Source organism: Rhinoraja longicauda, chromosome 41, assembly GCF_053455715.1.
Source record: "Rhinoraja longicauda isolate Sanriku21f chromosome 41, sRhiLon1.1, whole genome shotgun sequence".
NCBI classification, from domain to species: domain Eukaryota; kingdom Metazoa; phylum Chordata; class Chondrichthyes; order Rajiformes; family Arhynchobatidae; genus Rhinoraja; species Rhinoraja longicauda.
Genome location: NC_135993.1, coordinates 7,874,507 through 7,890,689, shown reverse-complemented (window position 1 = coordinate 7,890,689; position 16,183 = coordinate 7,874,507). Strand labels below are relative to the sequence as shown.

At 49.9% G+C, this 16,183-nt stretch overlaps 1 protein-coding gene across 1 annotated transcript; it reads right to left on the bottom strand.

Moving 5' to 3' along the window:
• Window positions 1-275: 275 nt before the first annotated feature.
• Window positions 276-13,747, bottom strand: LOC144611658 (tripartite motif-containing protein 54-like). The gene is made up of 5 exons (XM_078430856.1): window positions 13,562-13,747; window positions 7,189-7,275; window positions 5,638-5,799; window positions 3,928-4,098; window positions 276-929 (listed from the first exon to the last, which is right to left on the bottom strand). Exons 1-5 carry the CDS (start codon window positions 13,745-13,747, stop codon window positions 276-278), a joined length of 1,260 nt encoding a protein of 419 aa, XP_078286982.1.
• Window positions 13,748-16,183: the final 2,436 nt, after the last annotated feature.

Below are 16,183 nucleotides of genomic sequence, written 5' to 3'. Positions count from 1 at the left end.
TCTCAGGAGAGAAGGAATGGGTGACGTTTCGGGTCGAGACCCTTCAGGTATGTAGGTTAATTGGCTGGGCAAATGTAAAAATTGTCCCTAGTGTTAATGTGCGGGGATCGCTGGGCGGCGCGGACCCGGTGGGCCGAAGGGCCTGTTTCTGTGCTGTATCTCTAAATCTAAATCTAAAAAATTGTCTATTGTTTATTGTCTATTGAATCTGCAATCTTCAGAATAATACATAGGGTCTTTATTAGTGATAAAAGATACACATGCTGTAGATTTGATTACAAGTCTGTCCTCTCCCCTGGCATCCCATCCATCTCCTGAGGCCCGTTCATGCAGTGCGATGTGCTAGGGGTCGCTAGGAAGGATTCATACTCTTCGTACTCTTCGGCCCAGCTGCTCTTGAAGCCCAGGTTGTACATGATTTGGTGGATGACCTGGTCCAGGTCGTCGGCCGGGGAGGAGCTGAGGGTGGAGCAGGCGGACACCCAGGCCCCAATCTCCTCGCCACTCTTGGGCGGGATGGTGCTGACCCCGGAGAAGCTGAAGTCTTTCATGTCGATGCCCTTGACCAGCTCCTTGAAGTAGCGGGCCACCGAGATGCAGCCCTCCTCCGGGACCTGCGGGGGGAGCTCCTGGGCCAGCTTCCCTGCCTCCGCCCGTAGAGCCTTCTCCTCCTTCAGGAAGTGCGCGGCGTTCAGGTGGGAGTCCAGCAGCCGCTTCATGGCCAGGTAGAGCTGCGAGGGCCCGTGGAGGGCGGCCAGAACCTCCTGCAGCCTCTCGATCTTCTGCACCCGCTCGCTGTCCACCTCCATCTTGAGGGCGTTGATCTTGGACTTCAGGTGCCTCAGCAGCGTCGCTCCCACCACGTCTATCATGGTCTTGGCGTCCTTGCACGAAGACACCGTGTCGTTTATCTGCTTCTCAATTTCCTGCTGGGGCAGAGCAGAGTTAAACAATAGAAGGATGAGAAGGGGATCTTATCGAATGATCAGCCGTGATCACGTTGAATGGCGGTGCTGGCTCGAAGGGCCGAATGGCCTCCTCCTGCACCTATTGTCTATTGTCTATCAGCACTTTGTGTTGATCTTTGGTGTAAACCAGCACCTGCAGTTCCTTCCTGCACATCTCTGAAGAACATGAATAGACAATAGGTGCAGGAGGAGGCCATTCGGCCCTTCGAGCCAGCACCACCATTCAATGTGATCATAGCTGATCATTCTCAATCAGTACCCCGTTCCTGGCTTCTCCCCATACCCCCTGACTCCGCTATCCTTAAGAGCTCTATCTAGCTCTCTCGTGAATGCATTCAGAGAATTGGCCTCCACTGCCTTCTGAGGCAGAGAATTCCACAGATTCACAACTCTCTGACTGAAAAAAGTTTTTCCTCATCTTCGTTCTAAATGGCCTACCCCTTATTCTTAAACTGTGTGGCCCCTGGTTCTGGACTCCCCCAACATTGGGAACATGTTTCCTGCCTCTAACGTGTCCAACCCCTTAATAATCTTATATGTTAATTGGCTGGGTAAATGTAAAAATTGTCCCTAGTGTGTGTAGGATAGTGTTAATGTACGGGGATCGCTGGGCGGCACGGACTTGGTGGGCCGAAAAGGCCTGTTTCCGGCTGTATGTGTATAGTATAGTATAGTATAGTTTCGATAAGGTCCCCTCTCATCCTTCTATATTCCAGTGTATACAAGCCTAGTCGCTCCAGTCTTTCAACCAGCTCGTGGTCTCGGGCCGCCAGCTCCCTCGCTCCCAAAGACGGGACAATGTGACGTCACCGCCCCCCCCACGCTCCACGTGACCTCGCCCAGCCAGCGGCCATGTGCTCCCGCTCCACCAATGGCGGCCGCCCGGGTAGCCCTGTAGGCCCGGACACTGTAGGCCCGGACACTGTAGGCCCGGACACTGTAGGCCCGGACACTGTAGGCCCGGACACTGTAGGCCCGGACAGTGTAGGCCCGGACACTGTAGGCCCGGACCCTTTAGGCCTGGACACTGTAGGCCCAGACACTTTAGGCCCAGACACTGTAGGCCCGGGGGCTGCAGCAGTCCCAGACAGTGTAGGCCCGGGCACCACCTAATGGAGGTTGCATAGCAACCCGCCTCCCGGCCCGGGCGGCTGCCGTTGGTGGAGCGGGAGCACGTGGCCGCTGGCTGGGTGAGGTCAGGTAGGGCTCGGAGCGGTGACATCACCCTTTGTCCCTTATTTGGGAGTGAGGAAGTTGGCAACCCTACTAATACGGGACAAGGGCGGTCCCGTAAGGGACAAACCAATTTAGCCCAAAATATGGGATGTCCCGGCTAATACGGGACAGTTGGCAACCCTATCATGGTCGGTCATTAGGTCATTAGTGATAGGAGCAGAATTGGGCCATTCGGCCCATCATGTCCACTCCGCCATCCAATCCTGGCTGATCTATCTCTCCCTCCTAACCCCATTCTCCTGCCTTCTCCCCATAACCCCCGACACCCGTACCAGTCAAGAATCCATCTATCTCTGACTTAAAAGCGTCCACTGACTTGGCCTCCACAGCCTTGTGTGGCAAAGAATTCCATAGATTCACTACACTGTGACTAAAGAAATTCCTCCTCATCTCCTTCCTAAAGGAACGTCCTTTAATTGCATGGTTGAAGGTGAACTGCCTTGGTACATGGGGAGGGGAAGACCAGTCCGGGTGACAGCTGGGTGGATCAAAACCGAACATGATACTCGAAATATGGCCTCACCAACGTCTTGTGCAACTGCAACATCACTTCCCAACTTCTATACTCAATACACTGACTGATTAAGCCAATCTACCAGAATCACTCTTGACCGGCATATTTGGCTTCGTCCAAGTAGTGTGGGTTTTTAAGGAGGTGTGGGTGGTGGAGAAGAAGCAAGATTGAGTTTTTAGCTTAGAGGCACAGCCTGTAAACAGAGGCAGGGACAGACAGATTTCCCATTAGTCCGGGTGTCAAAAGATATGGGGAGAAGGCAGGAAAATGGGGTCAGGAGGGAGAGATAGATTAGCCACGATTGAATGGCAGAGCAGACTTGATGGGCCGAATGGCCTAATTCTACTCCTATCACCTTATGATCCCTTTTTCACAAGTTAAGAGGCATCTTCACTGGGGGGGGGGGGGGGGGGAGTTTCCCACAAACTATCCGATCAATGCCCCTATGCAGCATGGAACACCACAGGAGATCCTTTTCCCCCATGGCTATCAATCTGTACAACTCCTCCCCCCTTCTGTGATTGGGTAGACTGACTCCCCTTCCCCCCCCACCACCCCCCAATCTTTGCACATCCCCAATCCTGGAGTTTCCACTCGTCCCTTTAATTTCATGTTACACGTATGTTGTTGTGTTATATACAATAGACAATAGGTGCTGGAGGAGGCCATTCGGCCCTTCGAGCCAGCACCGCCATTCAATGTGATCATGGCTAATCATTCTCAATCAGTACCCCGTTCCTGCCTTCTCCCCATACCCCCTGACTCCGCTATCCTTAAGAGCTCTATCTAGCTCTCTCTTGAATGCATTCAGAGAATTGGCCTCCACTGCCTTCTGAGGCACAGAATTCCACAGATTCACAACTGTCTGACTGAAAAAGTTTTTCCTCATCTCAGTTCTAAATGGCCTACCCCTTATTCTTAAACTGTGGCCCCAGGTTCTGGACTCCCCCAACATCGGGAACATGTTTCCTGCCTCTAACGTGTCCAACCCCTTAATAATCTTATACCTTTTGATAAGATCTCCTCTCATCCTTCTAAATTCCAGTGTATACAAGCCTAGTCGCTCCAGTCTTTCAACATATGACAGTCCCGCCATTCCGGGAATTAACCTAGTAAACCTACGCTGCACGCCCTCAATAGCAAGAATATCCTTCCTCGAGACCCTTCTTCAGACTGAGGGTCAGGGGAGGGGGTTGTATTGTATCGTACCTGGATGGTTCCGGAAACACTCTCATTCCTGGTGTTCAGAGACTTCATGGCGTCAGCGAAACACTTCTTCCTCTCCCGGTAGATGTCTGCCAGCTTGGCCACGTCGTGACACTGGTGGTCCCCGAAAAGTTTGCAGATGCTGCAGATGGGCATGTCATCTTGCAGACACATCTGTGGAAGCAGCAGAGAGTGTGGGGGTTGAGGAGTCAGCGTGGCTAACCCTGCGAATCTCAGCGAGCAGTGCCTCACTCCTGCACACCTACACAGGCCTCCAACCCAGCTGAAACATGCCTGGTGACGGTGGATTTCACGGGTTAACTGGACTCGCCCACCCAACGAGCAGAGGCTGGGTACCACCCTCAGGGTGGGAGTGCAAACCCGTGACCAGGGCGTCCTGCTGTGCCTTGGCAGCCTCTGTGTGTGTGTGTGTGTGTGTGTGTGTGTGTGTGTGTGTGTGTGTGTGTGTGTGTGTGTGTGTGTGTGTGTGTGTGTGTGTGTGTGTGTGTGTGTGTTTGCGTTTGTGTGTGGCGTGTTTGTGCGTGCATGTGTGTCTTTGTGTGTGTCTTTGTGTGTGGTGTGGTGTGTGTCTGTGTGTGTGTGTGCGCGCGTGTGTGTGTGTGTGTTTGTGTGTGTGTTTGTTTGTGGGTTTGCATTTGTGTGTGGTGTGTTTGTGCATGCGTGTGTGTGTTTGTTGGTGTGTGGTGTGTTTGTGCGTGTGTGTGCGTGTTTGTTGGTGTGTGGTGTGTCTGTGCGTGCGTGTGTGTGTTTGTTTGTGTGTGGTGTGTTTGCGTTTGTGTGTGCCGTGTGTGCATGCGTGTGTGTGTTTGTTTGTGTGTGGCATGTGTGTGTGTGTGTGTGTGTTTGTTTGTGTGTGGTGTGTTTGCGTTTGTGTGTGGCGTGTTTGTGCGTGTGCGTGTGCCTTTGTGTATGTGTGTGTGTGTTTGCATTTGTGTGTGGTGTCTTTGTGTGTGCGTGTGTGTGTGCGTGTGCGTGTGTTTGTGTGTGTTTGTGCACATGTGTGCGCGTGTGTGTGGTGTCCTGTGACTCAGGGTCTACCCTCATTCTCCAGATGTGCAAACCTCCAGAGTCCTCCTGCCCCCCCGGCTCACCAAATCTCTCACCAACTTTTATCCACCCATGAGACTCAAGTGAAGTTTGGTTTAGTTTCGGCTATTTGACTGCTGAAGGCACTGTAACCAAGACTGAGCTTTCTACCATCAACAATTTTCAAACTTTGTGGACACCCAGCACGGAAACAGGCCCTTCGGCCCACTGAGTCCGTGCCGACAAGCAAGTTCATTGTTCTATCTGGGATATCTGACGATAGAACGCTCTTTGCCTGACTTGACCAGTGACTCCCGCACACTAACACTATCCTACACACCACACACACACACTAGGGGCAATTTACAATCTTTACCGAAGATTGTTAACCTACAAACCTGCACGTCTTTGGAGTGTGGGAGGAGACCGGAGCACCCGGAGAAAACCCACGCAGGTCACGGGGAGAAGGGGTGAACTCCGTACGGACAGCACCCGCAGTCGGGATCGAACCGGGGTCTCTGGCGCTGTGAGGCAGCGGTTCTAACGCTGCGCCACCGTGCCGCCCCCTTACAGGCCAAAGGCTGTGGATGGGTTGTTACTGGGAGCGCAGTAACTGGTGGAGTTGCTGCTGATGGGGCGTTTGCTCAGCCACTCTCTCTCTCTCACCAGGTTCACCAGCTCCTCGTCGTGCTGCGCACACATCTGGGTCTGCTGGGTCTGCTCCTTGTTGCAGATCATCTCCAGCTCCTGCTTGAACTTCTCCAGCACGTTCTCCGCAAAGATGTTGCGCTTCAGGATGGCGATGCCCCTTCCTCGCAGGTAGGTGAGCTGGGGGAGGGGAGGGGAGAGACGGACACTCGGTTTAGAGATTCGCCCTTGAAACAGGCCCCATCAGCCCACCGCCTCACTAGGTTAATTCCCGGAATGACGGGACTGTCGTATGTTGAAAGGCTGGAGCGATTGGGCTTGTATACACTGGAATGTAGAAGGATGAGGGGGGATCTTATTGAAACATATAAGATAATTAGGGGATTGGACACATTAGAGGCAGGAAACATGTTCCCAATGTTGGGGGAGTCCAGAACAAGGGGCCACAGTTTAAGAATAAGGGGTAGGCCATTTAGAACGGAGATGAGGAAGAACTTTTTCAGTCAGAGAGTGGTGAAGGTGTGGAATTCTCTGCCTCAGAAGGCAGTGGAGGCCAGTTCGTTGGATGCTTTCAAGAGAGAGCTGGATAGAGCTCTTAAGGATAGCGGAGTGAGGGGGTATGGGGAGAAGGCAGGAACGGGGTACTGATTGAGAGTGATCAGCCATGCTCGCATTGAATGGCGGTGCTGGCTCGAAGGGCTGAATGGCCTCCTCCTGCACCTATTGTCTATTGTCTATTGTCTATTGCCTCCACGCCCGACCATCGATCGCCCCGGTTCCACCTTTGTTCCCCCCTTTCCCTGCCCACCAGGGGCAATTTTAAACAGGCCAATCAACCTAGAAACCTGCACGCCTTTGGGATGTGGGAGGAAGCCGGAGCACCCGGAGAAAACCCACTAGGTCACAGGGATTGAGTGTGCAAACCCACCCTACAGTCCATTCCACCAGAATCAGTCTGTACAGGGGCCCCGACCCAAAACGTCATCTATCCATGTTCTCCAGAGACGCTGCCTGACTCTTTGAGTTACTCCATCACTTTGTGTCTTTTTTTTCTCTAAACCAGCACCTGTAATTCCTTGTGTAGGAAAATAACTGCAGATGCTGGTACAGATTCTTCAGTCTGAAGAAGGGTCTCGACCCGAAACGTCACCCATTCCCTCTCTTCTAGATGCTGCCTGACCCGCTGAGTTACTCCGGCATTTTGCGATCCCTGTAATTCCTTGTATCTACGCCACTCTCTATCTGAACCAATTAGCCTGTCGGATAATTGGCCTCATCTTCTGCGTATCTTGCTTTATCAACAAGGGAGAGATTATTTCCAATCTTCTGACACCCTCCTGGAAATTAATACGTTTTAAAAAAATGGATCCATTATTTCTGCACTTCCATTGAATCCTTTGTAGGCTGGCCAATAGGTGCCTGCTTTTAGTCCTGGGAGTTGCTCTAATATTTTATCCCTTGCGTTTCGGGTTTTCACAAGCCCCCCCCCCCCCCCCCCCGCCCCCCCCCTTGCAATTTGGAATTGATTCATCTCGGGGTATTCACATTGTGACCAATAAATCAATTTACCATATCTGCCATTTCTGTGTCTCCCGTTATTAATTCACCAGCCTCGTTCTCAACAGGTCCCATACCTACCTTTGAGAGGTAGGTTATCTGAATGTCAAAATATTAAAATGTATAATATCAGAATATCAAAGTATTAAAATATCAAAATATTAATTCACCAGCTTCATTCTCAAGAGGTGCATACCTATCTTAGTCACCTTCCTATTTACCAATTTCTAATCTTGGGGACTCGATAAGAAGAAGACCCCTCCCTGGAAAGACTTCCAGTTTGCTTGGATTTTATATGCAAGTTATCTTTCAAAATAGGTTTTCTCCCTTCTTGTCTCTTCTAAGCTGTTTATTCCATCGCTAAAAATTCCACCCTAAAAATTCCCCATTCCTCTGGCCTTGCCAATTTGTCCGCTCGACTTTTCAGTTTTAACATTATTCCTGAGCTGCATTGTCAATCTTAGATTATTCCCATGGAATCCCTCTTTCTAATCGGGATGAATTCCTGCTGTGTGTTGTGGACCGCCTACTCGAACATCTGCCTCAGTTCTTGGCAGATGGCAGCAGATTATTTAGTTATAGTTTAGTTTAGAGGTACAGCGCGGAAACCGGCCCTTCAGCCCACTGAGTCTGCACCGACCAGCGATCCCCGCACACTAACACTATCCCACACACACTGGGGACAATTCACATTTATACCAAGCCAATTAACCTACAAACCTGCACGTCTTTGGAGTGTGGGAGGGAAGAGAAGATCTCGGAGAAAACCCACGCAGGTCACGGGGAGTGCGTACAAACTCCGTACAGACGGCACCCGTGGTCGGGATCGAACCCGGGTCTCCGGTGCTGCAAGCGCTGTAAGGCAGCACCTCTACCGCTGTGCCACCGTGCTGTCCTGACCTACTTCGTTAACTATAGAGGCCCAAGCCCTTAATTTGGTGCAGAGTCTGAGTGCAGGACCGGGGATTGCAGTGCTGTTGCGGGTGCTATGTTTCATGAGAAACAGAACCCATTCTTCCTCTGCGCTTTCAAAGCCTTTCATTGTACCTCGGTACGCGTGGCAATAAATGGAGTTAGGTTAGGTAAGGGGGAGGTGCAGCGAGACCAGTCACTGAAAGTTGGCGTGCAGGTACAGCAGGCAGTGAAGAAAGCTAATGGAATGTTGGCCTTCACAACAAGAGGATTTCAGTATAGGAGTAAAGAGGTCCTTCTGCAGTTGGAAAGGGCCCTGGTAAGACCACTTCTGGAGTATTGTGTACAGTTTTGGTCTCCTAATTTGAGGAAGGACATCCTTGTAATTGAGGCAGTGCAGCGTAGGTTCACGAGATTGATCCCTGGGATGGCGGGACTGACATACGAGGAAAGATTGAAAAGACTAGGCTTGTATTCACTGGAGTTTAGAAGGATGAGAGGGGATCTTATAGAAACATATAAAATTATAAAAGGACTGGACAAGCTAGATGCAGAAAAAATGTTCCCAATGTTGGGTGAGACCAGAACCAGGGGCCACAGTCTTAGAATAAAGGGGAGGCCATTTAAAACTGAGGTGAGAAAAAACTTTTTCACCCAGAGTGTTGTGAATTTGTGGAATTCTCTGCCACAGAGGGCAGTGGAAGCCAAATCACTGGATGGATTTTAGAAAGAGTTAAATAGAGTTCTAGGGGCTAGTGCAATCAAGGGATATAGGGAGAAGGCAGGCACGGGTTATTGATTGGGGACCATCAGCCATGATCACAATGAATGGCAGTGCTGGCTCGAAGGGCCGAATGGCAACTCAACTCAGATCACCGGAGAACATGTAAGTCCGCGTCGCACTAATTAGGAAAGATAGACACAAAATGCTGGAGTAACTCAGCGGGACAGGCAGCATCTCTGGAGAGAAGGAATGGGTGACGTTTAGGGTCGAGACCCTTCTTCAGACTGATGTCAGTTCTCAGTCAGTTCTCAGTCACCAGTCTGAAGAAGGGTCTCGACCCGAAACGTCTCCCACTCCTTCTCTCCAGAGTTGCTGCCTTGTCCCGCTGAGTTACTCCAGCATTCTGTGTCTATCTTTGGTCTAAATCAGCATCAGTTCCTTCCGACACACTAATTGGGAAAGGGGCAGAGGAAATATTGGATTACCTTTCTCCCAGTTCTCTTTGTCGAGCCTGCTGGCATGTTTCCTGCTTTGACTTCACCTCAAAAAGTACTTAATTGCCTTTATAATTACCAGCGGATTTGAAAGGTACACATTGCGTAAGCCTTACATTCAATCTCACCAGATCAGCCACATTACCAGTGCAGGGCAATTGTTGTTCATATGGCTGGATAATTGGACAATATTGTCCATTTATCCCTGTACCCCGCCTTGCTTTTCTTTTAAAGTTCTGTCCAATCAATACATTTTGAAACGTACCATTTAATCTTCAGATTCAGGGACAGTTTCTTCCCAACTGTTATCAGGCAACTGAACCATCCCACCACAACCAGAGAGCAGTGCTGAACTACTATCTTTGGTGACCCTCGGACTATCCTTGGTCGGGCTTTGCTGGCTTTACCTTGCACTGAACGTTATTCCCTTAACGCTGTAAATGGCTCATGATTGTAATCATGTATTGTCTTCCTGCTTATATCATTTCTTTGCCTTTCAAATAGAGCACGGTTCTTTTCTGCATGAAACACTTTTGTCATTGTCTTTGTTTTGCAGACATAAAGATACCGACAGTCACAATTAATACACGTGCGTGTCACATTTGCTGGGAAAATGAAATAATGGCATTGAAGTTTTTAACGGTATCGGCGCGCCACGCTGGCACACACTGCCAGGGCAAAAGCATGGGCTAGCTTCAAGTCTCATCACGTTCCCCAGTGTGGAACCTTGGAGCCCATTTGCACTCACCCCACTTTCTTGCTGTATTTCTGTGCTAGCGACTAATTTTGACACGTTGGAGTCCAAGTCATCCCTATAGGTCAAATGGAGTCCAAGTCATCCCTATAGGTCAAATAAGATTATCTATCTGTCTATCTATCTATCTATCTATCTATCTATCTATCTATCTATCCTCTGTCCCTCCCTTCCCCTCCTCCTTCCCAGATCTCCCTCTATCTTCCTGTCTCCACCTATATCCTTCCTTTGTCCCACCCCCGACATCAGTCTGAAGAAGGGTCTCGACCCGAAACGTCACCCATTCCTTCTCTCCCGAGATGCTGCCTGACCTGCTGAGTTACTCCAGCATTTTGTGAATATATCTGTCTGTCTGTCTGTCTCTCTCTCTCTCTCTCTCTCTCTCTCTCTCTCTCTCTCTCTCTCTCTCTCTCTCTCTCTCTCTCTCTCTCTCTCACATATATATATACACACACACACACACACATACACACACATATATATATATATATATATATATATATACACATACACACATACAAATATATATATATATATCCTCCTTGCATCCAGCTTGACACATATGTTCCATGATAGATCTATTTTCATTCTTCCAAACTCTGATCACTGCAGGTCTCGGGAGATCCAATCTCTCCGTAAACCACAGCCCATCTCAGCCCATTTGCACACTGCGTAAATAACAGAAGATTCTTTTGGTGAATTTTGGTTTAAAACCAGAACCAAATCCCAATAGAGGCTTGTATTCTCATCATGCCTTGCACTTCTTCCCTTACCAGGTTAAATTAATTGACATGTGCTAATTAATTTGGGCTCACAGTTAGTTCAGTTTACAGATACAGCATGGAAAGAGGCCCTTCGGCCCCCCGAGTCCATGCTGACCAATGATCGATCACCCCTTCACCCTTGTTCTATGTATCCCACTTCTGCACCCACTCCCTGCACACAAGGGGCAGTTTTACAGGGGGCCGATTAACCTGCAACACCGCACGTCTTTGGGATGTGGGGGGGGAATTGAAGCGTCCAGGGTCGGGATCGAACCGGGTCTCCGGCGCTGTGGGGCAGCAGCTCTATTAGCAGCGCCACCACGCTCGACATGTTGCCAGCCAATCTCCGCACAGAAAAGCAAGCTAGCTCCCATATAACAAGACAACCTGCTTCACGCATGTGGACTTGAACGACCACCATTGGGCAGAAGCCCAGGATTAAGCCTCATGTGTTCAAAGCAATTAAATGCAACTGCAAGAGAGCTCTCTCTAAAATCACAACACGTTGGGCGGAGCAGCACTCCACCATTTAGAGGCTACACCTAGGATACAGCACATGAACAGGCCCGACCCGAAACGTCAACCATTCCTTCTCTCCCGAGATGCTGCCTGACCCGCTGAGTTACTCAAGCATTGTGTGTCTACCTTCGATTTTAACCAGCATCTGCCGTTTTTCTCCTGCACATGAAGAGGCCCGTTGGCTCACAGTGTCTGTGCCGGACATAACGCTAAGACCATCTCATATCTACCTGCAAATAACCTATCTCATAAGAACATCAGATCATAAGTGATAGGAGTAGAATTAGGCCATTCGGCCCATCAAGTCTACTCCCCCATTCAATCATGGCTGGTCTATCTCTTCCTCCTAACCCCATTCTTCCGCCTTCTCCCCATAACCTCTGGCTCCCGTACTAATCAAGAATCTATCTCTCTGCACCGTACCATAGTTCCAGACCAAGGAACACCTCCTGAGCTGTGACATGCTGCATGACATACGCACTGTAAAGGATCTCGCAGAGGCCAACCACGTGGTACTAAAATTTGTTCGCTATTGGCAAACAGTTGTGTGATGACACGAAATAATAATGTACCTTAAATATATCCACCGACTTTTGGCTCCACTGCCTTCTGTGGCAAATAATTCCACAGATTCACCACCCTCTGACTAAAGAAATTCCTCCTCATCTCCTTCTTAAAAGAACGTCCTTTAATTCTGAGGCTGTGCCCTCTAGTCCTCGACTCTCCCGCTGGTGGAAACATCCTCTCCACATCCACTCTACCCAGGCCTTTCACTATTCTGTACGTTTCAATGAGGTCTCCCCCATCATTCTTCTGAACTCCAGCGAGTACAGGCCCAGTGCTTTCAAACGCACATCATATATTAACCCACTCATTCCTGGGATCATTCTTGTAAACTTCCTCTGGACCCTCTCCAGAGCCAGCACATCCTTCCTCAGACATGGTACCCAAAACTGCTCGCAGTATTCCAAATGTGGCCTGACCAGCGCCTTATTGAGCCTCAGCTTTACATCCCTCCATTACATACACATCCATGTGCCTATCCAAAAGCCTCTTAAATGCCACTACAATATCTGCCTCAACCACTAACCAAGGCACCCACCACTCTCTGCGTAAATCCTGGGGGAAAAAAGGTTCTGACTGTCTACCTTATCTGTGACTTCCATCATTTGATATACTTTATATTAGGTCTCCCCTCAAGCTCTGGCGTTCCAGAGAAGACAATCCAAGTCTGCCCAACCTCTCCCCGTAGCTCATTCCCTCGAATCTATGCTGGAATCTGGAGTAAAAAGGCAAACCGCTGGGACATATTGGTGGGGTCAATCAGCATCTGTGGGGGAAATGGGCCAGTCTGCGGCTCAGCATTTCAACTCCCCCTCCCATTCCCAATCTGACGTCTTAACCTACCTGATCTCCCGGTGGCTCAGCACTTCAACTCCCCCTCCCATTCCCAATCTGATGTTTTAACCTACCTGATCTCCCGGTGGCTCAGCACTTCAACTCCCCCTCCCATCCCCAATCTGACGTCTTAACCTACCTGATCTCCCGGTGAATCAGCACTTCAACTCCCCCTCCCATCCCCAATCTGATGTTTTAACCTACCTGATCTCCCGGTGGCTCAGCACTTCAACTCCCCCTCCCATCCCCAATCTGACGTCTGAACCTACGTGATCTCCCGGTGGCTCAGCACTTCAACTCCCCCTCCCATCCCCAATCTGACGTCTTAACCTACCTGATCTCCCGGTGGCTCAGCACTTCAACTCCCCCTCCCATCCCCAATCTGATGTTTTAACCTACCTGATCTCCCGGTGGCTCAGCACTTCAACTCCCCCTCCCATTCCCAATCTGACACTCCAACCCCATCTACTGCATCCGTTGTTCCAGGTGTCAACTTCTCTACATCGGAGAGACCCAGCGCAGGCTCGGTGGCGGTTTCGCTGAACGCCTCCGCTCAGTCTATCTTAACCTCCTCCTGATCTCCCGGAGGCTCAGCACTTCAACCCCTCCCCCCCCCCCCTCCCCCATCCCCAATCTGACATTGTTTTCTGGGTCAGGACCCTTCTTCAGACCCAACTCAAAGTGCGGCCAACCCGCTCCATAGAATCTGCCTACGATTTTGTTGTCTGGCAGCATGCGGACACACGCCCTTCTCAGTCGGCGGCACACGTGCTACCAGCGGCTCTAAATTGTGATCTAAAAATAACGTTTCTCCTCCTACTTTTCTGCACATGGGGCAGTAGAAGTGACCGTTCACGTGGGTACAGTTCTGGGAGAAGAGGGTGGCCTCAATGCATTGCTTGCAGTAGTTGTGGCCGCAGGGCAGCTCCAGGACAGGAGGGGTGAACAGCTCCAGGCACACGGGGCATGACAACTCCTTGGCCAGAGCTTCGTGAGGAACGTCCATTGCCGCAGGCCCCCCTCCCGAGGCTCAGGCACCGGTGGAGGAGCGCATCGTCCTTGCGGTGCCTCGGATCGCCGTGGTGTGGACCGGGGGTTCCGACACAAAGATGAAAGAAAACAACCTGGGTAAGGTCTCCAAATGCCTTGTTGTTAAGGATATGACACCACAATGATGTTCCATGGGCCTGCACAGTGATGTCACAGAGGCCTTCCACTTCGTATCAACTCGGCCGTTACAGTCAGGAAAGCGGAGTCAGGGGGGTATGGGGAGAGGGCAGGAACGGGGCACTGATTGAGAATGATCAGCCATGATCACAGTGAATGGTCAATGTCATCAGTCTGAAGAAGGGTCTCGGCCCGAAACGTCACCCATTCCTTCTCTCCTGAGATGCTGCCTGACCTGCTGAGTTATAATAGACAATAGACAATAGGTGCAGGAGGAGGCCATTCGGCCCTTCGAGCACCTGACCTGCTGAGTTACAATAGACAATAGACAATAGGTGCAGGAGGAGGCCATTCGGCCCTTCGAGCACCTGACCTGCTGAGTTACAATAGACAATAGACAATAGGTGCAGGAGGAGGCCATTCGGCCCTTCGAGCCAGCACCGCTATTCAATGTGATCATGGCTGATCATTCTCAATCAGTACCCCGTTCCTGCCTTCTCCCCATACCCCCTGACTCCGCTATCCTTAAGAGCTCTATCCAGCTCTCTCTTGAATGCAGTCAGAGAATTGGCCTCCACTGCCTTCTGAGGTACTCCAGCGTTTTGAGAATAAATACCTTCGATTTGTACCAGCATCTGCAGTTATTGTCTGATACTACATTGAATGGTGGTGCTGGCTCGAAGGGCCGAATTGTCTAGACAATAGACAATCCTGCACCTATTGTCTATTGTTTATTGTCTATAATTAGATGCTAGTAGATGAATTGTCGTTTAGTCATAACCATGATCATATTTTATTAGCCAAGTATGTTTTGCAACATACGAGGAATTGGCAACATACATACCTGGAGCTCAAAGGTATTTATTCACAAAATGCTGGAGTAACTCATCAGAGACTATTTGAGAAAAATCATAAAGGCGACTGTTTATTAGCCTGAAGAGAGACATTTCAGGTCGAGTCCCTTCTTCCGACCATGTTGCTCCCTGACTGATAAATCACTCACCTATTCCTTTTGTCCAGAGATGCTTGCTGAGCCGCTGAGTTACTCCAGCACTTTGTGTTTATCTTCGGTGTAAACCAGCATCTGCAGTTCCTTCCTACACATTCCTTTCATGATGTGCAGGAAGGAGCTGCAGATGCTGATTAAAACCAAAGATAGACACAAAATACTTGAGTAACTCAGCGGGTCAGGCAGCATCTCTGGAGAGAAGGAATGGGTGACGTTTCGGGACGAGACCCTTCTTCTGACTCCATGGTACAGCTGTGCTGAGAAACACCTAGGTCAACCAGAGATAGACACACCTAAAGCATGGCAGCTGGCTCCTTAGCCCAATCTGCCCACGATGGCCAAGTTAGTAGGACATAAAATGCAGATGCTGATTTAAATCGAAGGTAGACACAAAGTGCTGGAGTAACTCAGCGGGTCAGGCAGCATCTCTGGAGAGAAGGAATGGGTGACGTTTCGGGTCGGGACCCTGCCTGTCTATTGATTTCTGCTTGTTCAGGTGTACAGTCAGTAATGGCATCAGTTGTGATTGTCTGATATCTCGGGAGTGTCTCCTGGATTTGTTTTTATGGGCAATAGACAATAATAATGTAATAATAATAATGTATTTTATTTATATAGCGCTTTTCATATACTCAAAGATGCTTTACAGAGATTTAGAGAACATAGGGAAATGAATAAATAGATAAATAAGTAAATAAGTAAACGAACAGAGAAAGGAGACAGAAGGTGAGGTGACCTTCAGTGGTTGAAGGCAGTACTGAACAGGTGAGACTTCAGCGATGTTTTGAATGTGGTGAGTGTGGAGGAGTCTCTAACGTTTTGGGGTAGTGAGTTCCATAGGGTGGGAGCAGCGATGGAGAAAGCCCTGTCCCCCCAGGATCTGAGTTTGGTCCGGATGTGGGGGGATAGGAGATTGGCAGCAGCAGAGCGGAGGGTGCAGGTGGGAGTGTGCCTGTGGAGGAGGTCGGTCAGGTAGGATGGGGCCAGGTTATGGAGGGCTTTGTAGGTTCAGGAGTAGGTTCCTGCACAATAGGTGCAGGAGGAGGCCATTCGGCCCTTCGAGCCAGCACCGCCATTCAATGTGATCATGGCTGATCATTCTCAATCAGTACCCCGTTCCTGCCTTCTCCCCATACACCCTGACTCCGCTATCCTTAAGAGCTCTATCTAGCTCTCTCTTGAATGCATTCAGAGAATTGGCCTCCACTGCCTTCTGAGGCAGAGAATCCCACAGATTCACAACTCTCTTTCTTTCGGAATGACTGG

Excerpts from the sequence above, each read along its gene's own strand:
- LOC144611658 (XM_078430856.1), bottom strand. The coding sequence starts at position 13,747 with ATGGACGTTCCTCACGAAGCTCTGGCCAAGGAGTTGTCATGCCCCGTG. Across the intron at positions 5,800-7,188 it reads ACACAGAAATGGCAGATATG|CTCACCTACCTGCGAGGAAG; the intron begins GTAAATTGATTT and ends CCCCTCCCCCAG. Across the intron at positions 930-3,927 it reads GTGTTTCCGGAACCATCCAG|CAGGAAATTGAGAAGCAGAT; the intron begins GTACGATACAAT and ends GCTCTGCCCCAG.